Raw genomic sequence first — 27,920 nt, forward strand, 5'->3', positions numbered from 1 at the left:
CATGGTGGCTCACAACCATCTGATGCCATCTTCTAGTGTGTCTGAAGACAGTATATATAATAAATCTTTAAAAAAAAATCGGACTGTATTTTCCCCACACACATGCAGTAGATACAAGCTACAAGCTGTGATACCCAGCTGCCACCACTGGGAGCTGAGAACAGAACTTAGGTCTCCTGGAGGAGCAGCAAGTCCTTTTAACCATAGAGCTATTTCTCTGGCCGCCTTGTTCTTCATTTTTTGAAAAGATACTTTCACTTGTCCCACTTCAAAGATACAAAGTACTCAATGTATCTTTTTGAAATATTTTCACTTCTGTTTCCAAGTTACTTTCCTTAAAGCCAAATAATTTGGCTTTTGTATCTTGCTAGGTAGTTTTACTCAAAATAAAGATGTAGTTAAAAATAAGGCCTGCTTTGATTTGTTAACTTAGGCAGTTTCCTCTAAAGCAAAAAATCTTGTGGCTAAATTAATTTAGGCATAGCGTTGTATTTGATGGAGTTTAGTTACTAGTTGTATCGCTTAATCACTGGATAGTCATTCAGATATAAAAATCTTTCCTGAACCGCTACTAGGATCCGGCTGCCTGGGAAACACAGCAAACAAACGAGCCCCTGTTACGGTTCTATCCTTTAGCTGCTAAATGAGATTCAAGTCTTTGAACAGCTACCAGCATCAGACTGCCTGGAAAACACCACAAGCAAGTTCAGCCGGGAGCAGACAGCCTGGAGCTGCCTTATGTGCGAGTGGTCCCTCGTGCGCCCCACCGGGGTCCCAAGCCTAGTAGCAAGTGCCAGGAGCCAGGGAATGCTGTAGGACTCATCCTCAGCCAGGCTAGTGGTCACAGGACTCCATTAAGAACCCATGCCCTTAGGCAGGCGTGGTGACGCACGTCTTTAGTCCCAGTATTGGTGGTGAGGGCGCGTGGGATCTCTGAGTTCGCGGCCATCCTGGCTCCTACATAGGGAGTTCCAGGACAGTTAGGGCTCTGTAGAGACCCTGTCTCAAAGCAAAAACAAAAGAACCGGCGCTGCTTTGCTGGCGCCTAGCTCAGCGGAGGGCGGGGAGGGACGGGCGCGGCCTCAGCCCTTTAAACTGGCTGCTCGCGGAAACGGCCCCACAGCCACAGGCGGGAGCAGGGTGGGTTGGGTGGGGCGATGGAGAAGGCCCTCTAGCCCAGCAGTGACCACCACGACCCACCCCGCAACTTCTCCAATTCGCAGATTCCTGCCCTCTTTTCGCCCCCACTAGATGTGGGGGCGGGACAGAGTATGAACGTCCCGCCCACCACCAGCTACCACGCCCCCTTTCCTCAGTTCCTCCAATCAACAGCCTCCTTCCCTCCCCCCACCTTTGCAGGAATCATTGGGCCAGGGTGGGGCTCCCGACGGGTGTGTCAAGACGAGACGCGCGCTCCTACAGACTTTCGAACGCAGTTGGCCCTCAAGACAAAAAAGTATGAGAGCGGCGGCCAATGACGTGGCAGTAAGGACCCGCGCTCGAATTGGTTCCGCCCCCTCCGGACGGAACACAGCCTGGACCCGGCTATTGGCCCTCGCGACCTGTCACTCGTCGCGGTGGCCAGCCGCAGGGTCCTCGCGGTGACTGGTTCCGCCCAGGCGCGAAATGTAACGCGGGAAAAGCCGAAGCAGGGACCGCGGCGGCAGGTTGTTATTCTCGGGGACTCGGCGCCTCGCATCCCGTTTTCCTGTCAGCAACGCTGCTGCAGCCTGATCGTCCGGAGCCGCCTGCCATGAGCCGGCGGCTGTGAGGCGCCGAGACGTAGCAGCGCGGGCGAGCAAGGCAAGCTCGGGCCGAGAGCGCGAGGGCTGCAGACGAGCCAGCATGATCCGCGGCGCCCCGGCACCCATGGCGGAGCCGCCGCCGGTCATCTTCTGCCACGACTCTCCGAAGCGCGTACTGGTATCGGTCATCAGGACCACGCCGGCAACGCCTCCGTGCAGCAGCGTGGGAGAGCCCGAGCCACCGCCGCCGCTCGTCCCCACTAGCCCCGGCTTCAGCGACTTCATGGTGTACCCGTGGCGCTGGGGTGAGAACGCGCATAACGTGACGCTCAGCCCGGGGGCGGCGGGCGGCGTCGTTTCGGCCGGACTGCCCGCGGCGACTGAGCTCCCGACGCTGCGGGGTGCGCCGCCTTCCTCCGCCTCCGTGGCCGCCGTGTCGGGCGGGGAGGACGAGGAGGAGGCGAGCAGCCCAGACAGCGGCCACCTCAAGGTGAGTGGCTCGGGCGGCCGAGGCGCGGGGCCGCCTGGGGCCCGTTAACGGCGCGGCTTGGCAGCGGGGCGGGGCCGGGGAGGAAAATCGGGGCGGCGGGGGCGGTGGCTGACAGGACGCTGACGTCACTGCCGCGCGCCAAAACCGGACCTTTGGGGGCTAGGCTGTCACGTGACGGGTGCGGCGCCAAGGCTGGTCTGAGGGCAGCAGGTGCAACGGGGTGATGAGGGGGAGGCTCGCAGTGTCAAGATTTCCTGCACTGCTGTGCTTCTAACCTCGCATCTTCGGCCTTCTTAGATGTGGAAAGAAAGGATGTGAGCTTTTGGCTCCAGCCTACATTGGGGTGTGGGCTGGGTATCCCTGGCTGGCCTGGGACTTATGAGAGTTCCACCTTCCGAGTGCTGGAATTCAAGGCTAGCGACACCAGGTCCTGCTATATATATACTTTACATCAGGAGCAGCTGAGGGTTGGGTTTGTTAAAGCGTCTTGGTGAAGACCGCATAGCTAGCTAGTGGCAGTGTTGTTGGTACATGGTAACTGTGCCCGGAAGGACCCGGGATACTTTACATTCATCAGCGTTCAAGAATGTATCGGTAAATCTGCGTGTCGAATAAATGTTATTGCAAGATCCATACGCAGTTTTCTGTTGTTGCTTGAATGCCTGAATAACATAATTTGCTACAGGTGTAGCGAGCAAATTGCCCGGCAGGTTAAGGGATACTTGGTTTATGAATTGTAGCAAGTTTGGTGACGTTATGGGCAGTAGCCAGAATGTTGAAACTATTTCTGGTGAGGAAGTAAATACTTAACTAGTGGTATATACTTAACTAGTGGCATAGAGCAGTAAAGTTGAAACTTGCACCACAGTGCATATTTGAAAGAAAAGTAGAGATATTGGTAGTAGTATCTGTGTTGGTGTAAGCAACAGCTATTTTGCTAGCATTAGGTAGCCCCTCCTAACATGTCATCTTAGGTACTTTAGGTATCTTTATTAATTTAATACTTTAGTCCTTAGAAAATGCATTGTACAGTTAAGTGCTGTAAAGTGCATGCAAAAATACCATGGGAGATTTTTGTATTTGTGACTTTTTTAAGTTGTAGTTAATTTATGTGTCTGCGCATGTGTATGCCTGAAACTGAAGTCAGTTTCATGAACCACCTTGAGGGTGTTGGGAATCTAGCTCAGGTCCTTTGGAAGAGAGAGCAACAAGTGCTCTTAACCATTGAGCCATCTCTCTGCCCTCTTCTCCCATGATTTAATCTTAGTTTTTAACTCAGTTTGATTTTTGGATTATCCAAAAAAAAAAAAAAGTTGTTGTAAATCAGTGCTTCTCAACTTTCCTAATGGTGCATCTCTTTTATACAGCTCCAGTTGTGGTGACCCCAACCATAAAGTTATTCCCACTGCTATGTCATAGCTATAAATTTGCTACAGTTATGAATTGTACTGTAAATATTTGTGTTTCCCAATGATCTTAGGTAATCCCTGTGAAAGAGTCGTTTGACCCCCACAGGGGTCTTGGCTCCATAGGTTGACCTTTATTTGTTTGTCCAGACAGGGTTTCTCTGTGTAGCCTCCACTGTCTTGGAACTCTGTAGACCAAGCTGGCTTCGATCTCAGAGATCCTCCTGCCTCTGGTCCCAAGCTGCTGAGAGTTGTAGTAAATAGATGAAATTATAGGTGTGTGCTTTTTGGCTTGAATCAGACTTATCTTTACATAGTTGTAAATAGTCTCACAGTGCATAAGTTTGAGTTTTATTTCTACATCTTCACCTCTTTCAGAGGGAAATATACCAGAATTAATGTGGAAATGAAAGGGCTGATATATGTGTATTTTTCCCCTTCTCACAAAACACTTTTAATTTTCAGAATTGATTTGATAACAGAGTCTAGTTCTTTTTTTAATTAGTGAAGTGATTGAAGTGCAGCTCTAGAAATTCATTTAGGATTCTAAACTTAAGAGAGAAAATATTGGACTATGGCTTTATTTGAGAAAATGGCCTTATTTATTTATGGTCAAGATGTTGTTGGTTTAAAGAGGGAGAGGGAGTCAAGCCCCCTATGTTGTTTTGGCTCTAAAGTTCTTATGGTGATGATCTACTTCTCCAGGCTTTGAGTGAAGTCATGATGCTTGGCTGAGTCTGCTCACTTTCCAGGAAGATGGAGATGAGTGTGTAGTGTACCCAGTGTTAGGAGTGCTCCCATTACCCTTCATTATGTCACTCCAAGGCACTAACAGCTGTGAGTGAGAGCAGCGTTTATTTCTGTTTGTTGCTATGACTCCCAGAGGAGGTGTTAACATCTGAGTTGTACACACCCTATGTCAGCTTTCTGTTGCTTTTTTGTTTGTCTGTACCCTAGATTGGCTCTTCTGAGAGAGTAAAGAACATCTTATCACCTGCTAGCATGTTTTGGACCCTCATTTCAAAATCACTTAGCATTACTTATCTATAACATTATCTTCTGTGGTTGAATTCTAGGAGACCAAGAACAGTTTTCCTTGTTTTCCAGGGCACTGTATCCCAGTCTGTGCCCCTATACTCCCTGTTCAGACTGCATTCATGATGGATGCTGTAGTGCACTGAGCCTGACCCTGCCTGACCTGTATCTACTTTTATATCTAAACATCTATATTGCATGTAGTCTTTTACACAGTTGATTGTATATAGTGATTTTTGATCATCATAGAAACTACTTATTCTGTTAGCATAGTAGCTACCATTTATTACCTGGCATGGAGTGGGCACTTTGTAATGTTAAGAGTAAATACCAGGCTATCTGTTGAACACTGAATTTTTTTTTAATTCATCTAATACTTACCTGCTGAGAATGAGAAAAAGCATTCTGTAGATAAAGGTCACATGATAGATAGCAGAACTTCTGACACCAGCAGAATGCTTGTTTTCACTCTACATTTTGTTCCCATATGTACACATGTAAATGGACTTTTAGGGATTAATTTTAAAAATATTAAGTTGATATAAGCATACATAACTTATTTATAACTTATCTATATAAGTTGAGATGCTTTACATAAGGGCACAAAACTTGATATTGAGTATTGAAGTAGAGACTTGGAAAGTTGTGAATACAGATCAGGTGGGAAGTAAGCAGATCTGAGAAGCATAGGGAGTTTGGATCCAGCCCCAAATGTAAGGCTCACAAACATTTCTGCTCACAAAAAAGATCTGCTGCTGCTGCTGCTACTGATTTTTCTTCCTGATTTACTATGCTTTATCTTAGATAGGTTTCTATAGCTGTGATAAAACACCATGACCAAAAGCAACTTGGAAGGAACTACTAAGGTCATACTCCCATCACTGAGAGAAGGCAGGACAGGAACCTGGAGGGCAAGAGCTGATGCAGAGGCTGTGAGGAGTGCTGCTTACTGGCTTGATTCTATGGTTTATGGTGTCTTATTACACAATAGAAATGTTAAGTCAGGTCTTTTATTTGAACTTGTCAAAAACATTCAAGGACTTTTTATGTCTTCTATCTTCATATAATTATAAATACTTTCTAAAGGTTGGGAGATTATGTATGCAAAAGTTTTTAGTGATGTTATCCAAAATTTCATGTTGACATTGTTTTTTCTTTGAGTCAATAGTCTTAACAAGATTTGTCCTTCAGTCTACAGATACCGTTAATTGACTGCTGCTAAACATGCCTAGAGACATGGTTTTCTTATTGTTAAAATCAAGATGGAAATGGCCTATTCAAGTAATATTGGTTATTTTAATATATATGGTTGGGGCTGGTGAGATGGCTCAGGGTGCAAAATGTTGCTGCATAAGCATAAAGGCCTGTGTTTAGAGCCTTAGTTAGCATCCAGCATCAACATAAAAGCCGTCTGAAGCACATCCATAAACACAGTGATAGAAGGATTGAGGATATAGAAAGACAGGAAGATCTCAAGGCCTCTGCCCAGCCAGCCTTGTAGAAGTGGTGAGCTTTGGGTTCAGTGAGAGACCCTGTCTCAAAAAATATGGTGGTGGTGGGGAGATACCTGACATTGATCTCTGGCTTCCAGATGTACACACACAGGCATGCACACAGATAATGTGTAGCTAGTAGATACAGTTCATTTATTTGGAACATTAGATTTATTTCCAATTTTATTTCCTTAATTAAAAGAATGCATTTATTTTATGCATATAAATAACATACACACACATACATGTATGTATATTTATATACAATTTAGCAAAATAAATAGGTGATTTAATTTTTTTCTTTCTTTTTTTTTTTTTTTTTTTTCTTGAGACAGGGTTTCTTTGTGTAGCCCTGGATGTCCTGGAACTTGCTCTTTAGACCAGGTTGACTTTAAATTCACAGATCCACAGCACTGGAGTTAAAGGTGTGCACCACCATACCTGGCGTGAACTTCTTTCAAAGTGAAAATTTTGACTGAAGGAAGTTTGGTTAGAGCTTAACATTTTAAGTCTGAGGCTAAGATTTAAGCTTTGGAAGCCTATAGGTTTTTACATGGAGAACAGTGACATCTCTTAGCTGTGCATGACACTTGTAGCATTGTTCGTTTTTCATGTAACCCATGTATGTGACAACTTACCTGGGAAATAAAAGGAATTTTTAAAAACCATGTTTGCTGTAGATTAGAGACAATAGTGCAAGCTTCCCATGAACAATACTCTGTTTACCGTTTGCTTGCATGTTAAATAACTGTAATACATTTGTGACCATGTTGGTATGCTATTAACTATTCAAGTTGTCTTGGGTTTTGTGTGTGTTTGTTTTTTGAGGTAGTTTCACTGTGTAGGCCAGACTGTCCTCAGATTGGCTTTGTAGTCCAGGCAGGCCTCAGACTCACTTGCAGTCATCCTGCCTCAGCTCCTCAGAGCAGGGATTTACAGGTATATGTCATAATAGCTTCTTGGTTTTTGTTTGTTTGTTTGTTTGTTTGTTTGTTTGTTTTAAAGACAAGGTCTCTGCTGTGAAGACCTGGAACTCAAAGAAATCCACCTACCTTTGCCTCCCAAGTACTAGCATCAAAGGCTTGTACTACTACACGTGGCCTTCTCATTTTTTTTAATTTATGTGACATTAAATTAATATTTTGAAGTGTACCCTGAACTTTTTAATTTGTCTTTTAAACTTATAAGAATTTATTTTGAATTACCTTAGCTTCAGTAGGTAAGCCTATTAAAACTACTTCTATGTAGCTCCATCTTTCTCCTCTTAGGATATGCCTTTTTAGTGTAGAATATTGAGATCAAGCTCAAGGCCACTGGCATAGGCAAGGGCCCCATTAGGGCAGGAGCTGGGGGCACAGACAGGACACACACTTTGTTTTCCTTACCCAGGTTTACATCTCTGCTGTAGCCTTCACTTTCTTGGGGTAGAGCTTCTGACTGGGTTCAGGAATTTCTGAGCGTATGTTTGATTTTCTGTGAAGTCTTCTCCCTGATTTTCCCAGTCTTTCCTGGGTCTGCTTGCTTTGGGCGAACCCAAGTTTTTGGTCCCAAGAGCAGCAAGTTGTTTGTGAACAATGCCCTCTTAACAGTTAGTCTTTGGCCTGAGAGATGTCTAGATTAAATGAGATAAAGATAAGTGCCTTGTGTCCGTCTACCAAGTGGCCCATCCAGGTCATAGCAGATAGTTTTTCAGAGTAGGTTCTGGTTTGCTCTCTGCAGGTGGGAACAAAGTCACACACTAAGGACAGACCTTTTGAAGGTTTGCCACTGGGTAAAGGAATAAAGGGCAAATGAAAGTGCTTTGGAGGTGTTTGCTGATTTAGTATTTTGGGAGTTGCTGAGACTGCTGATTTTAGTAGTTTTCTGTAATCTGTAGCGAGGTGTGGGCTGTTAGAGCCACTTACTCTACAGTTCTTGCTGATGCTACTCAGTTTGTATCTTATGCTGCTTTAACGATCCCAGAAAATTATACTGAAGTTTATTAACAATGTTAACAGGATGGAATCCGACGTGGAAGGCCCAGAGCAGACACTGTTCGGGATTTAATAAATGAAGGAGAGCATTCATCTAGCAGGATTCGCTGTAACATCTGTAACAGGGTATTTCCCAGGGAGAAATCACTCCAGGCTCACAAAAGGACTCATACAGGTAAGGTGACAACATTGTAGAAATGGCTAGAAGTGATACTTGATTTGGTACTTAAGTTGTTAATTAATATTATTTAATTAGGTTAAAGTTGACTTATATTTTCTTATATTGCCACTATTACTTTGAAATTTTAAAAATCAACCACTGTTACTCAGTTGCTTTTTGGTGGGGAATGGTGGGTTTAGTTTAAAATTGAACATTGTCAGTTGTGTTTTTATTCCACCTCTACCTACCTGAATTCTGTTTGTTTCCTCTAACACTTACATGTTGTATATAGCAGTCCTTGCAATCTGTATAAAGAGGAAAAGACTTTGTAGAAGGCGCATATTCTTTCTATAATGTTGACCCCAGGCGGGAGGAGCCTTATAGTAAATCAGCAAGCAATAAATAATACACTAATTACGATTGAAATTTTTGAGTGCCTTATCTAGGTTAGCACTATGCCATCCGTAGAAATTTAAATGAAACAGAAAGTAGGAGAATTTCTGCAGGAGACGCCTACGGCACCTGATCACCACAGGACACGTAACCGGAAGACAGCAAGTGCAGCTGAAAGGCTGCAGACTCAGGGTTAGAGTGGGCAGGGAGGTGTGTTCTCAAGGATAAGACAGACAAAGAGGCATTGCCTCCTGGATGGAATGTCTCTACTGCAGGAAACTAAGGACCTTCTCCAGATAATGAATTAGGTGACATTGCATTTTGAGAAGAATTATCAGGCAAGTTTTTTAGCAGTCTAAGGAGCTCAGGGAGGTTTGGGATGGTTTGAGGAATTACTACAAAAGCAGAGTTCTGTGCTGGTGCCTCCATCTTGAGATACAATGTAAGAGGGATGCTAGAGGCCAGCTAGCAGGTTATTGGAGTATCCCCTGTGGTTGAATGAGCCCAAGGAAATAGCCACAGAAGGCAGAAGTTAGAGACAGGTGCTCCAGTGCTCCCTGCCTGTGTGCACTGTGATAAATATCATTCCTCACTGGAGTTCTGATCCATGTGAGGAGGGCGGACTTTCCTCCTTCCCCTTCTTCTTGCTCCCTCATGTCTGATGATGATGTCGGTCTTCTTAGGTGAGAGACCTTATCTGTGCGACTACCCAGACTGTGGAAAAGCCTTTGTTCAAAGTGGACAGCTCAAGACCCACCAACGTCTTCACACCGGAGAGAAGCCTTTTGTCTGTTCAGAAAATGGTATGGTGTTGAAGTGAGATTTTAGGAATAGTAACCAGCTAGTGGTTAGAGTAAGTTTTACTTAGATTATTAGTAATCAGCTGGTAGTTTTACTTAGAATTTTTGAGAAGAGAAGATTTTTGATAAGCTTTTATAAAACATCATAAGCTCCCCATCCCCAAGCTATGGATTGAGCCCATGCCTTTGCACATGCTAGGCAGGTACTCTCATTGAACTACATACCCAAGTTTGTTTTTGTTTTTGTTTTTAGATTTATTCATTTATTATATATAAGTACAATGTAGCTGTCTTCAGACACACCAGAAGAGGGCATCAGATCTCATTACAGATGGTTGTGAGCCACCATGTGGTTGCTGGGAATTGAACTCAGGACCTCTGAAGAGCAGTCGGGGCTCTTAACCACTGAGCCATCTCTCCAGACCCATACACAAGTTTTAAGAAGTAGAAAAATTCATAACAAATGTAGCCTTTGAAGTAGGCTTTTATTTTGGTTGATAAACTATTTAACTAGAGTAAGTAAGTGTATCTTTTCTTAAAGGGACCTATTTTTACATCCATCTATTTGTGTGGCAATAAGGGGATCACTCACATTCTAGGGATCAAACTTAGGTTATCAGGCTTGGTGGCAACACCTTTACTCCATGAGCCATCTTACTGGCCCTCTTAAAAGGGTAGTTGGATTTCAGTATAGTCCTGTTCCCTTTCTTGATTTCTTTTCAGTTTCCACATATGAGAGGAAACTGTTTTGTTTCTTTATGAAACAGGGTCTCGCTGTGTAGTATTGCATGGCCTGGAACTCCCTAGTTAAACCAGGCTGGCTTCAAACTCAAAGAAATCCACCTGCTTCTGACTCCTGAGTGCTAGAATCAAAAGTGTGTAACACTGTGCCTGACTCATTAGAAAACCCTTGTTTTGTTAATATTTAAATTTTTATCTTATGAGTCTATTTATTTGCATGTATATATGTGTACCATAGTTAGAGAGGGCCTTGGATTCCATGACTGTGACTATAGAAGCTTGTTTGGTTAGAGAATTCAGCATCTCTCTGCCTTCCTTTGTACGTATCGAAGCTGGACATATTGCGTATGTCTGAATGTCCACATTCTGTGTTTTAAAGGCTGCCTAAGCAGATTCACTCATGCAAACCGCCATTGTCCAAAGCACCCTTATGCCCGGCTGAAGAGAGAAGAGCCAACAGACACACTCAGCAAACACCAGTCTACGGACAACAAAGCTGCTGCCGAGTGGCTGGCAAAGTAAGGCTGTGTGTGTGGTCTCCCAGAAGATGTCTTAGGGCTTGGGTTTATGTTAGAGTTTGAGAATTCTTTCATTTTAAATAAATTACTTATGTATGTTTTATAAAATAGTTCAGAATAATCCTTAATTTCCTATAGAGATGTTAATAAGTGTTTGGGATCTGTGTGTGACAGAAATAATAGTTTGTGTGCCCAAAGCACAGTGTATTTCTTTTTTTTTTCTTTTTTCTTCTTTTTTTTTTTTCCTTTTTTGATTCACTGTTGAAAAATATGGAACACTCATGAATTTGCAAGTCACGGCAACAAGGAGGTCAGCATAAAAATCTTTCCCTGAGAATATTTCACTTGAAAACTTTTTGTTAACATCACTAAAGGGTTTTAGGTCCTTATTGTGCTGCTGTAGTTCTTCCTGCTAGCTATGCCACAGTGGGCAGGTGCTTATTGATGACCATGTCACTGTTGTTTCAGGCTCCTCTGTTCTTGGCTGGAGGCCTCACCTCTTCCTTTAGCCATTCTGCTCATCTTTTTGTCTTACTCAGGTTAAATATCATTTCAGGAAAGGCTTACTTGACCTTACTTGACCTGGGAACTCTTAGAACAAATACTCTGAGACCCAGTTCATAGATGGAGGCTTGTGTCATCCTGAGTGTGGAACCCACACCTTTGCTGTAGTACTCAGAGCCCCAGTGCCCTGTCAAGATTCTCTCGCTTTAGTCCTCAAGCTGAACTAGCGGTTCTTTCAATGCTGCTTATGTACTGTACTCACCACCTAGTGTGCTGAGATAGACTTCCTAAAATGATATAGTTGTGTTTTATTTATTTGTAAACAGGGTCTCACAGTATAGTCCTGGCAGGTCTGGAACTTGCTATGTAGAGTAGGCTGCCCTGGAACTCACAGATTCATCTGTCTCTGCCTCTGATCTGCAGGGATTAAAGGCATGTACCTTTAATCCCTTAACAAAGATTAAAAAGCTTTGTTGAGTATAATTGATATATGAGTATAATTGATATAATACGTTGTATTAAAGTGTACAATTTGATACATGTGACATTTTGTCTACACCGTGGAACCACCATAGTCAATGTAATGGATGTATCTGTCATATCCAAGTTCCTCCATAGCTCCTCTATAGATTTATTTATTTATTTCATGTATATGAGTACACTGTTCAGACGCATTGGAAGAGGGTGTTGGATCTCATTACAGATGGTTGCAAGCCATTATGTGGGTGCTGGGATTTGAACTCAGGACCTCTGGAATAGCAGTCAATGCTCTTAACTATTGAGCCATCTCTCCAGCCTCCTATAGCAACTCTTAACTGCACTGCTTCCAGCTAGCACTGATCTTCTGGGACAGAACACTAGTTTGTACTTTCTAGGGCTTCATAGAACTAGTTAAATGAATCAGTTAAAGCAGATGGCTGCTTTAACTCAGCACCATCATTTGAGGCTCATGCTTATTGAGTGTTCCAATAGTCCATTCCTTTTATTGTGTACCTCTACATCAGCTTGTTTAGTCAGTCACCTTTTGATAGATCTTTGAGTTTTTGGTATTTTAAATAAGGCTGTGAGCATTAGTATACAGGGCTTTATATTGGCACTTGTGTATGGTCACTTATCATTTAAATATGTACTTTAGACACCAAGTGAGTGAACATTTATTTACATTTTCTCTTGTGACTTATCAAGTGGCTACAATAAGACTAAACTAAAATTAAAACTAATGTTAAAATTTTTGGATAAAGTATATTATTGACATTTCTTTCTTGGTCATATTTCTTTTTTCTTTTGTTTTTGTTTTTAGCCTGCCTGTTTTGAGCTCACTCTGTAGACCAGGCTGGTCTCAACTTGGAGACCTGCCTGCCTCCATAACTGGCTATTGGTCTTATTTCATAGGTTTAATGTTTAATTCTGTCGAAAGTTACCATTTTCCCCCAAAACATCCTCCCCCCCCCCAAATAAAAATAAAGCTGGGCAGTGGTGTCTACACAGAGAAATCCTGTCTTCAAAAAAACCAAAAACCATTATTTTGTTAAATAAAAAGTTTTTCCCCTGTATGGTTCTGAAGCTCCTGATGCTGAGGGCCTCGTATGTGTTAGGTAGGTGCTTAGCTACTGGTTCAGAAGATAAGATAGGTTCCTAAGGTTAGGGTTAGGGTTAGGGTTCATACATAATAATATCGTTATAAATAAAGGTAGGGGTCTTTTGTTTATTTGTTTCTGGTGTTGGGAGTTGAACTCAAGGCCTTGATACATGTTACACAAATGTTCTACCTCTGAGCTACATACCCAGGACAGCATATAGTATAATGGCAAACATGATTCGAGAATGCAGTGGGAGGTCTAAAACAGCAAATATCTGATTATAGACACATGAACAGGAATCTTTACTCCCCAGTCTTAAGTTCTCTGTATAAATAAGATTCCCATGTATGAGCTCTGAATAGTCATAAAAAAATACTTACTAAAGAACCACTTTAACAAAATTTCATTTTTATTAGTATATATTCATTGTAATGGGTTTCATAAAATACATTCAACTCTATTAAGGCCTTTATCAGAACAATCCCTGTGTTCTTTCCTCCTCGACCCTCAGTCTTATTTCTACTTTCATGACATATAAATGATTTAATGAGGCTATATAAAGACTGAAATCCTCAAATGAGAGAAAATGTGATATTTGTTTTTTTGTGTCTACACAACTTTGTTCTTTATGGCTGAATAAAATCCACTATGTATTGTTTACTGTGACGGGACCTGGGAGAATGGAGCCAATAAATGAGGCAGACTGAAGTCTCATGCAATAGCCAACTTCATTCAGAGCATCAGACTGTTTATACTGTGAGGATTAAGAGGAGTAACTTAAGTAAAGTGTACAATCACAAGGGCAATACAAACAAAAGAATAACTAGTTGTAATGAATAACCCGAAGTAAACTCACTCCTGTCACTACACTGGGAGGTGCACAAAGTTTTAAAGCTAAGATCACAACCCTTACTAGGTGGTGGTAGCACAGACCTTTAATCCCAGCAGGTAAATTTCTGTGAGTTCATGGCCAACCAGGTCTTTGAAAAGAGTTCCAGGATAGCCAGTGTTACACAGAGAAACCTTGTCTCCAAAAACAAACAAACAAACAAAAACTCAAGACTCTTGTCTTGGTTTCTTGGCATTTTCTCACAAGCACTCAGAAATCTCACATGACTTCATTCTGGGACTATGTTATGAATTTCTTGAACGAAGGATATCCAGAGTAGTGCATTTTGAGAGGTTGTGGATAGATTGTCATTTGATGCATGAATATCCTTTAAATGAGTTATAAACATAATGAATAATTTTAGATAGTAAAAGAATTGTGTCTAATACTCTGCCCCCAAGAATAGGGATCAAAACTATGTTAAATACTATTGATTGTATTACTATATTGATCAGAAAAATCTAGAGACTAGCTTGAAAAGAAACTGATATGAGTAGTTGTTTTGTTCTCTTGTAGAATGAAAGCCCATATGTTCATAGGAACATAAATATGATGTCCTTTGCAAATGGGAAATTATTCAAGTTCGGGGAAAAATTAAATGTGGTCCCCTTTTCAGATGAATGTGTAAGTCTATTACAGTCCCAACGTCCAGTCACATACAATCTAGAAGTTGAAGGGCAAGGAGGATGAGGAACATACAATACATGACACTCATCAAAGATGCATAGGCCAAAGTCACTAGTGTTGCGGGAAAGAGATTCACAGGTAGCATAGGGCTCTGTGTGTTTTCTTCTCCCTTGGTGCATAGGGCCTTATCTTATCCTAGATTGGTGGACATGACTTATGACATGGTCTATATCTCTTTTTGCCTTTTAGCTGGAGGTTTGCTATCTTTCTAGTGACTTTCATTGTCTCCTTGCCCTCCACCATCCTTGATGGCCTAGGACAGGAGGAGCCAAAGAATGTACAGTTTTAGCGGGTCCATCTACAATGACAGATGGAAACCTCTTCCCAATTTTCTTATGGAGAAGTAGAAATAGGGCAGGTTGTTAATACATCAGCTTGCTTATTTCTTGAATATGCATGAAAATGAGTCTATTGCTGGAAATAATCCTACAACATAAGCAGAATCTGAAATGATATTTAAGAGTTACAAGATATTTGATCTCATTGCATCTTAGTTTGGGTTTTTATTGCTGTGAACAGACACCACGACCAAGGCAACTCTGTAAAGGATAACACTTAATTAGGGGCTACCTTATGGTTTCAGAGGCTCAGTCTATTAGCATCATGGCAGGAACCATAGCAGCATCCATGCAGACATGGTGCTGGAGAAGGAACCAAGAGTTCTACGTCTTGATCCACAGGCAGCCCTGAGAAGCCTCCCTCAGCAGACAACTAGGAAGAAGCTTTCTTCATACTGGGTGGAGCTTGTATAGGATCTCAAAGTGTACCTCCACAGTGATGCACTTCTCCCACGGCCACACCTCAAAATAACACTTCCCATGGGCCAAGCATATTCAAACCAGCATACACTGTGAACGCTAAGATTATATTATTTACTGAAAAGCTGTTTCTAGTTGTGTGTCTCAGCCTTAGCAGACACCTTTAATCTCAAACAATGAAGGTAGTAAAGTTAGTTTGTAGAAAGATGGTAGTTTAAAAGTGATGTCTACTTGAATGGCAGGCAGACAGTAGCAAATCAGAGAAAGATTTGACAGAATAAAATATACCCAACTCTCACTAGAAAAGAGGGGAGAGGGAAGCTACTTTCAGGAGCAGTGCAGAGAGGGAGGAGGCAGTTTTACTGGGAGAGTTACAGAAACAGGTTGAAGAGAGATGGAGCTAGACACAGGTGAAGACAGAACGAGCCACAGAATGAGAAGGAGCTAAAAGAACAGATTGCTAGAGTTATTTTGAGGCCAAGCAGAGAAATTCAGGAGAGATGGAGAGAAAGAAACCAGATCGAATCAGTCAGTGTGGAGAGGAGTTTAGGCCAGAACAGCTGAGTTGAACCATCCAGTCAGGGTTCAGAAAAAGCTAGAAAGCAATGAGCTTATTCATCAGCAAGTCTCAGAATCTAAAAGCATTCTAGGCATGGATAAGATTGTGTGGAGGCTAGAAGCTTCCAGGACTAGGCCTAGATTAGCAGAGTGAGGCAGTGAGCCTCAGAGCTGACAACTATCCAGAGAATAAAAGTTATTTTACAAAGATTATATGAATTAAAACAGCCAGTTCTACCTCTTGGGCTGAAGAAAAGGAAGTATTACTAGATTAATGACAATCTGGACCATCAATCCCTCCTATACGCTTAGATGAACCATCAATACAGTAAGTATCTACCTATGGATGAAAGAAGTTGGACAAATTATAATCACAAGTTAAGTTCATATGAGAAAAGTCCCATGACTTCCTGTACATTCATAGTAATATGCTGGGGTGATGCATGTTTAATCCCAGTACTCAAAAGACAGAAGCAGACAGATCTCCCAAGTTTGTAGCCAGTCTGTTCTACAGAGCTAGTGCCAAGATAGCCAGAGCTACACAGAGAAATCCTGTCTTGAAACCATCAACAACAACAACAAAAATCCAAAAACTTCTGTAATGCTTTTAAAAACTAATGGTTGAAGGTAATATAATGCAAGGATCAAATTAATATAATTGTTGGCATTGGCTCCTCCCCTGATTTACTAATTGAACAAGAAGAGGAAAGTAAGCAGTTAGTATTTGATGGCTCTTATGTATACATAAATCTATTCCAAAGGTTCATCCTCTTGTGCTATAATCCTGTAGGAGACAATTTTGTGGGGAAAATAAGTTTACAGGCAATCAAGGATCCACACGATACACAATTGCCTTTTTTAGTCTGAATTCAAATAGCTTGTTCTTTTCTTGCCTCTTGAGATAATATATGGGAACTAGCCAACACTGACTTTCCTTCTAGGGTTATAAATAGTGCATTGGAAATATACCAAACAGCTCACGGGGCTTGGGGAGGTATTGGTAAATGAATTTCATTTCTTCACTTTACCCTAGCTTGCCTAGGTTATAAAGTTGGGTCATTTTCAGGCTATGGATGATACGCATCTGAAGGAGGCTTTAGTAAGGGGGTGTGTGTGTGTGTGTGTGTGTGTGTGTGTGTGTGTGTGTGTGTGTGTGTAAGACATCACCAGCATAGTTATTGGGTCTGTCTTTACTTTCAGTTTTGCCTGAATGGGGAAATCCCTTTTTGCCATTTTTACCCATTTTAAGGTTTGATCATTCAGTTTACATTTATGCAAGAATTACCATCTCTTCTTCATGATTAATATCCTCCTTAAGTGTTTTGATAACAATCCAAATTAATGCCCAAGTGACCCAAAATTAAATGGGATCTTTTTCCCTTCTTTTATGCCTTTTCAATATTCTTTCAGACTCTGTCCTATAAAATGCCCTACTCTGAAAACAAGTGATCATAATTATAAACAACTTGCAAGCAATTTAACAGTTGTGATTTTAATACTCATGTTCTTTCTTTAAAAAAAAAAATGCATAAGCTCAATTGTGGTTCCCGCTCTAATCTCTTAGCTGACTCCAGGTCGTTGTCACAGTGTACTTGGTGGGACCTGGGAGAATGGAGCCAATCAATGAGTGAACTGTCTCATGCAATAGCCAGCTTTGAACGTCAAACAATTTATACTCTGAGGGTTAAGAGTGGTCACAAGAGTAAAGTGTACATTTACAAGGGCAAGCCTCATATAGCATATAAACAGATAACAGTAGTTGTAAGGAATAATCTGAAGTAAGCTCACTTCTATCCACTATACCTGGGAGGAGCACAAAAGCATAATCCAAGAACAATTCCATGTCTTTGACGAAACTAAGGTCACAAGACTCTTGTTTTTTGGAGTTTTATCACAAGTACTCAGAAATCCCACCCTACTTTATTCTTTGACTGCGTCCCAACATGTGTGTGGGGGTGTGGGTATACACACCCATACACAAACACACACACCACATTTTCTTTATTTGAGCATCTGCTCCTAGACACCTAGACTTGGCTACTGTGAACAATGCTGAACTACTATGTGAGCATCTCCATAGTCTGTTGATTTGGGTGTGGGATATCTGGGTCATATGGCAGCTGCATCTTGAGTATTTTGATGAACCTCCACAAAATTTCAGTAGTGGCTGAGCTGTTTATCTTCCTATCCATATGTAATGGGTCTGATTTAGGCAAGATGAGATATCAGTATAAAAAATACGAATTTGTTTACTGTTTGTACTTCATCTTTTGAGAACTAAGAATGATTTTTAAAAAGTATTTTATGTGTTTGTACCTGAGTGTATTTGTGTGCAGGAGTTCATGGGGGCCCGAAGAGGGCATCATATCTCCTGGAACTGGAGGTACAGACAATTGCGAGCTGCCATGTGGGTTCTGGGAACCTAATCCAAGTCTTCTGGAAGAGGAGCTAGTGCTCTTAACCTCTGATCCATCTCTCCAGCCCCACTAGGAAAATACTTCGCAGTCTGATGTCTGCCACATAAACAGTGTGTGTTTGCCTTTTGCACAGGTACTGGGAGATGAGAGAGCAACGCACCCCCACCCTAAAAGGCAAGCTAGTTCAGAAGGCTGATCAGGAGCAGCAAGACCCTCTGGAGTACCTCCAGTCTGATGAGGAGGACGATGAAAAGAGTGGCGCCCAGCGCCGGCTGCAGGAGCAACGAGAGAGGCTGCATGGGGCCCTGGCACTCATTGAGCTGGCCAATCTGACAGGGGCCCCACTCCGCCAGTAGCCCCCACACTGACTCTTCACTGTACAAAAGTACTGCCCAGCGTACTTACAAAGTAGACCCTCGGGCATAAGCTAAGCACCTTATTTGCTTATCATAGGCTGCTATTCTGTAGAAACTTATGAAGAATGTTGTTGCCTCTGATGGGGTGAGAGAGAATTGCACTTTTTTTTTATATGGAAATGGATTTGATGTAAAGTTTAAAATATTTTGTAAATATGGACTGCAGTTACAGGGTAGAAGCTACAAGTTGTGGGAAGCTAGGTTTTGCAAGTTTAATGCATTCATTGGAAGCAGTTCTCACAGGAAGCACTTTGTGAATAAGACATTTGTGTGAAAAGACAGATTGGTACAAATAGCCAAAGAAAGTTGAAATAGATTATTTATAAGATCATTTTTAACAGTGTATGTTAGTGTGTGTGACAGTACTGTAAACACTGAAGCAGGGCAGTGTGAGACATATGTATAAAATACATATTTTTAAATTGCAAAATAGCATGGCCAATAAGTCTAGAGAAATGAGAGGCCAACTATTTGGAAAGATGATATAAGTTATGGCCTTGAAAGAAAATAGGTATTTGAGGCTCTTTGTAAGATGGGTACTAGTTTTTAAAATTGGTATAAAATGAGTCTCATCCCATCTTTCTGGGCTTTTTAACTCACTGTAATGCTGATGCTTAGAAAGCGCTCGTCACTCAGCTTGTTGACTGGGGACTTTTGCACATTGCTCAGCTGCTGGACCTGAGTGATTAATCTTGCAAAGTCTATGTAACCTGGCAACTGGTGCATATGTGTGCACCAGTGAGATCTATTATGGGCCCTGTAATGAGATTGGCACTTGTGTTTGTATTAATAAAAGGGACATCTGCAGGGTTGTTTTCTAGTAAAATGTTTTAGGTCTTTTGATAGTAAACACTAAATTTTAATTGTTCTGCTTGTTTAGCGTTATTAGCGGATGGAAGCCTCCATATTTATATTTTCAGTGCATATTGCCACCTTTCTGCTTCACTTCAGAATAACATGCCAAGCTATTTTGTGTTCACTAAATTTAGCTATCAGTTAAACACTTGAGTGAATATTGGCTATTCAAATATGCAGGCTTCTGAGATAGTTTTAGCTGCAGGTGTCTTGTCTGGTGGTTCAAAACCATTTTCTCCAAATGAAGTTATTGAACATGTGTGTACTAAGGCATGAACAGAATTCTAGGGGCCGAGCAGCCACCTCTTTTATGGAGTCAGGAATCTATCACTTGAGCTTTTGTTAAAAGGTGAATAAAATTATATGCAGAGCATAGTGATTTATTGACTCCTTAATTGGAGACTTCAAAGTAATGAGAGGAAAGATGGGCTCCTCAGTGCCTTCTTTTTTTATTTTGGAGGTAGCATCCTATCCTACAAGTTTAGATTATACATTACTGAGAATGTAGGCTAAAATCTCGGCAGTTGCAGTGCACAGGTAGTTAAATTGTATAGCCTTGGAGAGTGGAGGTAAGAAATGTCTTGAGAAGCGCCAATGTGAAACTGAAGTTGGGGTAGTTAGAATAATGTGTATGACGAGGACATACTTTAAAAATGGAATTCCTCTGTACAGTCAATTTCAGACCTTTAGGGGCTTTTTGTAATAAGAGAATTTATATTTGTAATGGTCTGTCTAAGAATGTTATCTGTAATCTGGTATGTAGAATTTTAACGTGGAGCACTTACAAGTACGATAAGAGACCATACATATGGCATCTAAATGTTCTTGGTTTGGCGTTCGACATTTTCTCTAGAATTTTTCCTCAGAGAAATGGGAGTGTATGAACCAAAATGCAACACTCAGAAGTCTTAGGAAATTTTAAATCTGATCAACTCACCTTAAGGACAGCAGTACAATTGAAAAATGCAATTGGTCAATTCACAGATAAGATTTAAGGCCTTCAAAAAGTAAGGACTTTGTTTCTTCAATTGACTTTTGTCAACAATTGTAGTTAATATTCACAAGAATTTTTATTTGTATGATTGGACAGTTTAAGAAATTATTCCAACTGCTTACATTGGCCATGTTTTAAAGGGTTTTTTGTTTTTTTTTTTTGATATAAGCTATGTACTTGGACAAAATACATTGGCATCTAAAATTTGAGGTGTGTTATGACTGCTTTTTGTTTTAAAAATGTGGTTACATTCAGATTTTTGAAGTGTTTTATGCTTCAATGGCTAAGTTGTAGTTTGGCAGAGTTAACAGCATATTAATAAACATGCTGTAATTTTAAAAGATGCTTTGAATAAAATTTTATTTTAATTTAAAGCATAAAGTACATGGGTCATTCTTACAGTTTTTGTAATTTGTTTCTCTATCAAAAATATAAAAACCATAATAGATAGATGATTAGGTAGGTAGGTAGGTAGGTAGGTAGGTAGGTAGGTAGGTCGGTCAAAAAAAAATGGAAACAACCCACAACCAGACATCCTTCAGACAGCTCTTTTGAGGTTTTGGGTTGACTTCAGAGTATCATACATACGGTACAACTACATCATGTACACAACCCTCAGGCTTTTTTCTTTTTTTTAGCATAATACGAATTACTGTTTCTTTAAAATTATGGTTTAAGACAAGGGCTCACTTTGTAACCTGGACTGACCTAGAATTCACTAAATAGATCTGCTTGCCTCTGCCTCCTGAATGTTGGTTTTAAAGGCTTACCCTGTTAACACTGGGCTGGATCGTGGATGTTAATTTCCTTACTTTATTCATCACAGTGCTAAAATTATGCTGGGACTGAGGAGATGGCCCAGTGGGCCAAGTGCTTGCTGCATAACCATGAGCACTGGGCTTTGATATCCAGCACCCACATAAAAGCGGGGCAAGGTATGTAGGCCTCTAACTCCAGTACTGGGGGACATAAACAAGTGGATTCCAGGGGTTCTCTGGCTTATCAGCCAGCCTACTTGAAACGCCAACCAAGCTCTAGGTTCAGTCAAAATAGGGGAAGGAGAGAGAGACTGAGGAAAGATCCGGTGTCAGCCTCTGGCCTCCACCTGTGCTCGGACGAGTGAGTGCATCTGTGTAAATAGATGTGTACATATGTATATACTGATACCAGGACAAATGGCTAACTGGGTTGCCTATTAACATATCAAAGCAGACTGGCTACCAGGTTCTCCCAGCACCCCTCAGTTCCTAACTGTTGCAGGGTCCTCCTGGCTGGCATATCCTGCCCTTACACTGAACTCTCCAGTCAGAAGTTGGGTTGCTTCTACCCCAGCTGCTTTTCCCTATATAATATAGCCACTTTTGGCTTCTTGGTCTCCTGGCTTTCCCCTCTCCCTTCCTCTCCTTACATGGGTATTGGTTCAGGCTCATGTTCATTCTGAACCCTACCGAGTATCTCTGCCTCTGGCTATATCTTCCTTTTATCTACAATCATACCTAAGAGCACTCGTGTCCTTTTTACTTTATTTTTTCATTCAATTGTATTAGTGGAGTTAATTAGAAAAGAAAAACATTTGTTATGCGGTGTTTGCATGTGCACACACACACATGAGTGCATGTGCTATGGCTGGTGTGGAGATAGCCTGACAATAGCTTTTGGAATTGGTCTCTCTTTCCAACATGTAGGTTCTAAGAATCAAACTTGGGGCTTTGAGCTTGATAGCAAGTGGCTTTTATCTACTTTGCTAACTTGGAGGTTTAACTATTGCCAGCCCTATCTCAGGTCTTTTTTTTTTTTTTTTTTAATTTTATTTTTATTTATGTGAATACACTGTAGCTGTCTTAAGACACACCAGAAGAGGGCACCAGATCTCATTACAAAGGGTTGTGAGCCACCATGTGGTTGCTGGGAATTGAACTCAGGACCTCTGGAAGAGCAGTCAGTGCTCTTAGCCTCTGAGCCATCTCTCTAGCCCAATCTCAGGTCTTATTTAGGGTAATAAGTGGAGATTTCCTTTTACTCAAGGGTGCAGAGTTTGGAATCATCCTTCGAAGAGCCCGCTAGGTTTTCTTTTTACCTGAGTTATTTTTGGTTCATCTTTCAAGGTTGCCCTACCCTGATTGTCAGGTCCAATGGGTACCCCAACTTCCCTCAAAAGGGCAGATGCACTGATACAGTCCAAAATTGAGTCTAGGCCCAACTCAACCTAGACTAGCAGGATTTTGACAGTTAGATACTTAGAAAGGATGTGTGGCTCCATTGACCATGACTGCACAGGCCTCCAGGCTCCCTCACAAGTGCTTGTTAAATGCTTCAAAGCCTACCCTAGTCTCCTACCTGCCATGCCTGCTCCGCTCTTCATCCCTTTATAACCTGTTATTCTTACTGTTCTCTTGCTATCTTCTAGCTCTATATTCTGTTCTCTGTCTCCACTATCCCCTCCCACTTCCCTGGCCAAGTGCAGCCCTCTTTCTCTTTCTCCTCTGGATACTTGTTTTCTTTTCTTTTCTTTTTTTTTTTCGGAGCTGGGGACTGAACCCAGGGCCTTGTGCTTGCTAGGCAAGCCCTCTACCACTGAGCTAAATCCCCAGCCCACTTGTTTTCTTTTATACCCACAACATAAACCTCAATGGTCCATGATGGAGCGAGCAGTCCCATTGGCAGATTCTTCATTGTGCACCTCTGATACCTCTGGTATGTAACACCCAGAAGAGACACAGAGGGACCAAGGGACCCGTGCTCTCCTATCCAAATCAAGCTGCTGAGTCCCCTAAGGTTTGGATTAATTTGTTTCTGCTGGCTTTTATCCAACTAGGAATCTTACTATAGTCCAGGTCGAGCTGAGTTGAACCAACTTAGCCTGCTTTTTTACCAGGGAGTGAGGAACCCTTTCCACCTAACACTGGTGCGTGCCGACAGAACTCAGAAACGGTAGTCGGGCTGTGTAATGCAAGTTAATACAGGTGAAAAGTGCAATACATCTGAACATGAGGACAAATTGGAATGATCGTTAAGAGTGCCCAAGTGCAGACTTCTGCTGATGTTAGTACGATTTTAAAAATTGTTTTGCAGAGTGTATGTGTAGAGTGACCAGAAACAACAGATCTTTAGAGGAAATCAGCCAAAGTGACTACATTCAGATTTTTAAGGTTTATCTTATTTAAAAAAGGATTTGTTAATTCTGCATATGCTTGTGTGTATCTGTATACACTGAGTACCTAAGTCTGCCCAGGCCAGAGGCATCAGATCTACATGGAGCTGGCTGGTTACAGGTAGCTGTGAGCTGCCTGGTGTGTGTGTTACAACAGCCTGTGTCTTCGGCAAGAACAACTAGAGCTCCCAACTCTTGCTCCATCTCTCCAGTCTGTAATTAGACTTTAATATCTTATGTGCCTTTGTTTCCTTTCTTCGAGGTAATTTGAGCTCGTCTGGCCGAAATTTTCAGTGTTAGGCCACTTCCCACAGTTCTAGCCTTTTTATACAGCTGACCTTCACCTATTTAACAGGACATCTTAAGCTTTTCTAAGACTTTTAAAATTATTATCTAGAATTAAAAATATGGAACTCTTCAGTGGAAATAATGCTTCAGTCCTTCTGCAGTTCTGATCTTTTATTCACAAGAGCCAGGGATCCTGGGGCTGCTGTCCTAGGGAGAAGTGGGCCTTTCGTGAGGGAGGCCTGAATTTACCAAATGTGCCCGGAGGAAGAGAAGCCGAATACATGGCATTTATGGTGGATGCCAGTCTTAGGCACTTAGGAACGAGAAACAGAAGTGTTCCGCACAAGCGCTTATCTTGAACTATGCCTGGAAGCATTTTTAGTACTAGTTGTAAATTGGGAATTACCATTATGCCATCCACCACGGCAGATGGGGGCGCTCTGAGCACCGAACCATATGCAGGGAGGTGTAGCCCAGCACCACAGCTGGCACTGACCCACGGGGAGGGCTCAGGGCAACTCCTGCCCTTTGTGGGGATGTTGAGCTTGGATTTGCGTGTTTGCTTGGCTGTATTCAGTTGTCAAGAACGCATCTCAGGCGCGCCCGGTAGGATGTAAATTACACTTTTTAAAACAAACAAAAAAGCGGAAACGAACCTCAACCTTTCTGGGGGTGCCGGTTAAGGCAGTTTTTCCGGCATTCCCAGGCGGTGGACACCTCCAAGGAGAGAGCTCACTAGAGGAACCGGCACCGGCGCGGGGCGGGCCGTGATCGGAGTTCGCGCCCCGACTCTTCCTGTTCCTGCCGCACCCTCTTCCCTGGCTGCTGGGGGCGGGACCGCGGGCTGGGTTAGGGCTGGTCGGCGGAGGGCAGAGATGGAGGAGCCCGACGCGGCGCGGCTGCCCTCTCGCCTGGCCAGGCTGCTATCGGCGCTCTTCTACGGGACATGCTCCTTCCTCATCGTGCTGGTCAACAAGGCGCTGCTGACCACATATGGGTGAGGCTGGTTATATGGGATGCGGGGTGGCGGGGGCGTGGAAAGCCGAGTGTGCTCTGCCTTTACCAAGTCACCACCCAACAAAGTCCACTTGCGATCAAGAGCACAGCACACACCAGCTGAACTTGGAGAGCCAATTTTGCAAGCCTTAAATAAGTACACCAACTGAGGAAAAAAGTGACTTTAAGGGCTACTTATTTTGAGACAAGGCATTCATCAGGTAGCTCACACTGGCCTCGAATTCAAATCCTCATGACTGAACCTCTCTAGTGTTGTTATGACAGGTTGCAACATCGTAAACATAAGTGTATTTTGGGCAAATTATTACCTTTTAATCTTTGTGGTGTTTTTGCGACAGGGTTTCATGCAGCCCAGGCTAACCACTGGACTACCTAATGGTTTTCCTGTCCCCACCTCCCGTGTATAACACCACACCTGTTTTATATAGTGCTGGGGAAGCAGCCCAAGGCTTTTCACTTTTACTGAGCTACATCTCCAGCTCCAAGCAAAACAAACAAAACAAAAATGTATGTCCCATCGATTACATCTGGACTTGTGACCTATTTATGTAGGTTAATCATCCATTCTCAAGTAACCATCCAGAAGTTTACAAGATAAGTATTTTGGATCAGAGTGGAGTTCACTAGCAACTCTATGCTTCTTTGAACATATTCGTAAAGACTATAATAATATCCTACTTAATTCTATTGTGTGGTAGAATCCGGAGAGAACTGTGCTTTAAATCTGGCCCCAGGGGTGACTGCTCTGCTCCCTGGCAATAGTCTACACTTAGCACTTTTCTTGCATAGAGAACCTAGCTGACCACAAGCATGGTATTGACCTCCCAGGGCCTTGCCTGAGCAGCCACAACCCAAGGCACTCTGTAAACTCCACAGGTCTGCCTTTTTGTCTTGTATTTGGGAAAACGCAGACCCACATCAGGTCCACAGGTTGTAAGTCCAACAGATACAATTGAGTATCTACTGTGCTGAGCGCATGGTGGGTGCTGGGAAGACTAGGTATGGACCGTGTGGAACAGCTTTGATGGAAGTAGTTCTGCTTCAACAGTAGGGAGTAAACAATCAGGTTCAAGAACTGAGAAAGCATTTCAGATGTGACCCGAGAGAGAACAGGGTCAGACAGAAGAGAGCAGCAAGAGCTTGGCTTCCTGGAAGAGCAGAGAGAAAGTTGACATAGCTGGATGACTTGAAGGGAGTGACCAAGTGCCATGTAGACCCCAGTAGAGCTATACAGGGAGGGCGGGGACAGAGCCTCCATTCTGTGTGTGCCTAGGATATGACAGCCATGCTCTCAGACACATAGGTAACTGAAGTGAGTAGAACAGGTAAAAACCCTTAATCTCACATCCTAGTGTACCAGCAATAAACTAGTAACATTGTGTGTGTGTGTGTGTGTGTGTGTGTGTGTGTGTGTGTGTGTGTGTGTGTAGAGGTCAGAGGACAACCTCCAGGAGTCGGTTTTCTCCTTCCACTGTGTGGATCCCAGGCATGGAACTCAGTTTGTTTTACTTGGCAGCAGGCTAGTTTACACACCAAACCATCTTCCCAGCCTAGTATTCACATTGGTTGGCTCACAGCTACCTATAACTTCAACTCCAGGGAATCTAACACCCTCTCACAAGCATATGAAGTAAGTATTTATGAGAAAAGAAACCACACAACAGTATGTTAAATTAAAATGAATATTCACTTAAGCCAGTTAATACATGTAGTGTTAAGTCCACAAAGAAAAAAGAAAGTGTCAGAATAGGGGTGAGGCTGTTGGTGATGCTTGCCTGACCTGCAAAACACTGGATTCAATCCCTAGCACTACACTGACAGTTGGACACCCGTCACTTGGGAGATCTATCAAGTTCAAGGCCATCTTGAGCCATAAGAGACCTTGCCTCAAAGTAAAATAAAGAAAACGCAAAGGCGCTGGAGAAATGGCCTGCAGTTAAGAGCATTGACTGACCTTGCAGAGGACTCAGTTTGGTTCCCGGCACCCCTGAGTTGACTCACAGCCATCCATAACTCCAGTTCTAGGGAATCCAGTGCTCTCTTCTGGTCTTCTTAGGTACCAGGAATTCACCTGGTACACACATGCAGGCAAAACACCTAAACACACACAATAAAACAAATCTTAATGGAAAGCCAAAATCTACAATTAGAAACATAAGGGTGTCATGAACACGTTCGGGAGCAATTCGTGGTTCTGTCAGCCAAAGGCACTAAAGCTTGCAGGCTGCTGACTGGTCACGACAGCAATGCCTCTAAGAAATACATTCTCTTGTTTCAGCAGGAGCCAGTGAACGCTGGCCACTGCTCTGAAGACAATAGGTGTCCAGTACCCTGACCGTTTCATCTTCAAAGCTTTGAGATCCAGTCTAGGGCTGTGCGTAGTCCAGTGGTAATGTGGCCACCTAGCATATAAATCAGGAGTTTCATATCTACCTAGCACCGAGGGGAGAGAGGAGGAAGATAATTACGAGTGAAGTTTTTACTTCAGGAAAGCTAAAGGGCTTTATACTCCTTATAAATATAATTTCCTTACCTCCCCGCTTCGTTTCTGTAGTGTAAGGTTATACATCCCGGCTCTGTTGGAATGACACTCACTTTTCTCATTTCAAGATTCTTGAGGCACACATTGTTGAGAAGAAGGTTGGGGTGATTGAGTTACAAGGATCCACAGCAAGCAACTTGACTCCAGCAATAGCTGTTTGAGCAAGAGTGCGGGCTAGAGGGGGAAGGAAGAAGCTTTTGACAGTTCTCTGACAAGATTGTGGGCATGGATGGAGCTCAGGGGGCTTCTTTTGTTGCATTTTGAACAGATTACTTTTGATTGGGGGTACAAGCCCTGTGTGTGGTCTAAGCTCTTTTGTTAATTTAAGTTCATGCTCGTCCTGGCTAGTTTTTTATCAACTTGACACAAGTTGGGAGAGTCATCTGAGAAGGGAAACCACAGTTGAGACGATGCCTCCATGAGATTGGCCTATAGGAAACCTGAGTGGCATTTTCTTAAATAGTGATTGATGTGAGAGGGCCCAGAACATTGTGGAAAGTGCCACTCACT

General features: G+C 42.5%; 2 protein-coding genes across 6 annotated transcripts in view; both read left to right on the forward strand.

The window, feature by feature from the left end:
- The first annotated feature begins 1,656 nt into the window (after window positions 1-1,656).
- Window positions 1,657-20,786, forward strand: Zfp367 (zinc finger protein 367). 2 transcript variants are annotated; one of them, NM_001012051.1, is made up of 5 exons: window positions 1,657-2,235; window positions 8,167-8,317; window positions 9,379-9,498; window positions 10,616-10,754; window positions 18,281-20,786. In NM_001012051.1, the coding sequence occupies exons 1-5, from the start codon at window positions 1,846-1,848 to the stop codon at window positions 18,501-18,503; spliced, it is 1,023 nt and encodes a 340-aa protein (NP_001012051.1). In that variant the 5' UTR covers window positions 1,657-1,845; the 3' UTR covers window positions 18,504-20,786. The 2 variants fall into 2 exon arrangements, with proteins under 2 accessions (NP_001012051.1, XP_038951536.1); XM_039095608.2 differs by lacking the exon at window positions 1,657-2,235 and adding an exon at window positions 2,389-2,829.
- A 2,127-nt stretch (window positions 20,787-22,913) lies between these two features.
- The window catches only part of Slc35d2 (solute carrier family 35 member D2), a 33,324-nt gene continuing 28,317 nt past the window's right edge, over window positions 22,914-27,920 (forward strand). For 2 of the 4 annotated variants that reach the window (XM_006253493.5, XM_039095438.2), the window contains exon 1: window positions 22,914-24,848. In XM_006253493.5, the coding sequence (XP_006253555.1) occupies window positions 24,727-24,848 (122 nt within the window). In that variant the 5' untranslated portion in view covers window positions 22,914-24,726. The remainder of the gene's footprint in view (window positions 24,849-27,920) is intronic. The other 2 variants (NM_001106098.2, XM_039095437.2) reach the window with 2 other exon arrangements.

This window comes from Rattus norvegicus, chromosome 17, assembly GCF_036323735.1.
Source record: "Rattus norvegicus strain BN/NHsdMcwi chromosome 17, GRCr8, whole genome shotgun sequence".
Lineage (NCBI taxonomy): Eukaryota > Metazoa > Chordata > Mammalia > Rodentia > Muridae > Rattus > Rattus norvegicus.

Excerpts from the sequence above, each read along its gene's own strand:
- Zfp367 (NM_001012051.1), top strand. The coding sequence starts at position 1,846 with ATGATCCGCGGCGCCCCGGCACCCATGGCGGAGCCGCCGCCGGTCATC. Across the intron at positions 2,236-8,166 it reads CAGACAGCGGCCACCTCAAG|GATGGAATCCGACGTGGAAG; the intron begins GTGAGTGGCTCG and ends CAATGTTAACAG. Across the intron at positions 10,755-18,280 it reads GCTGCCGAGTGGCTGGCAAA|GTACTGGGAGATGAGAGAGC; the intron begins GTAAGGCTGTGT and ends CCTTTTGCACAG.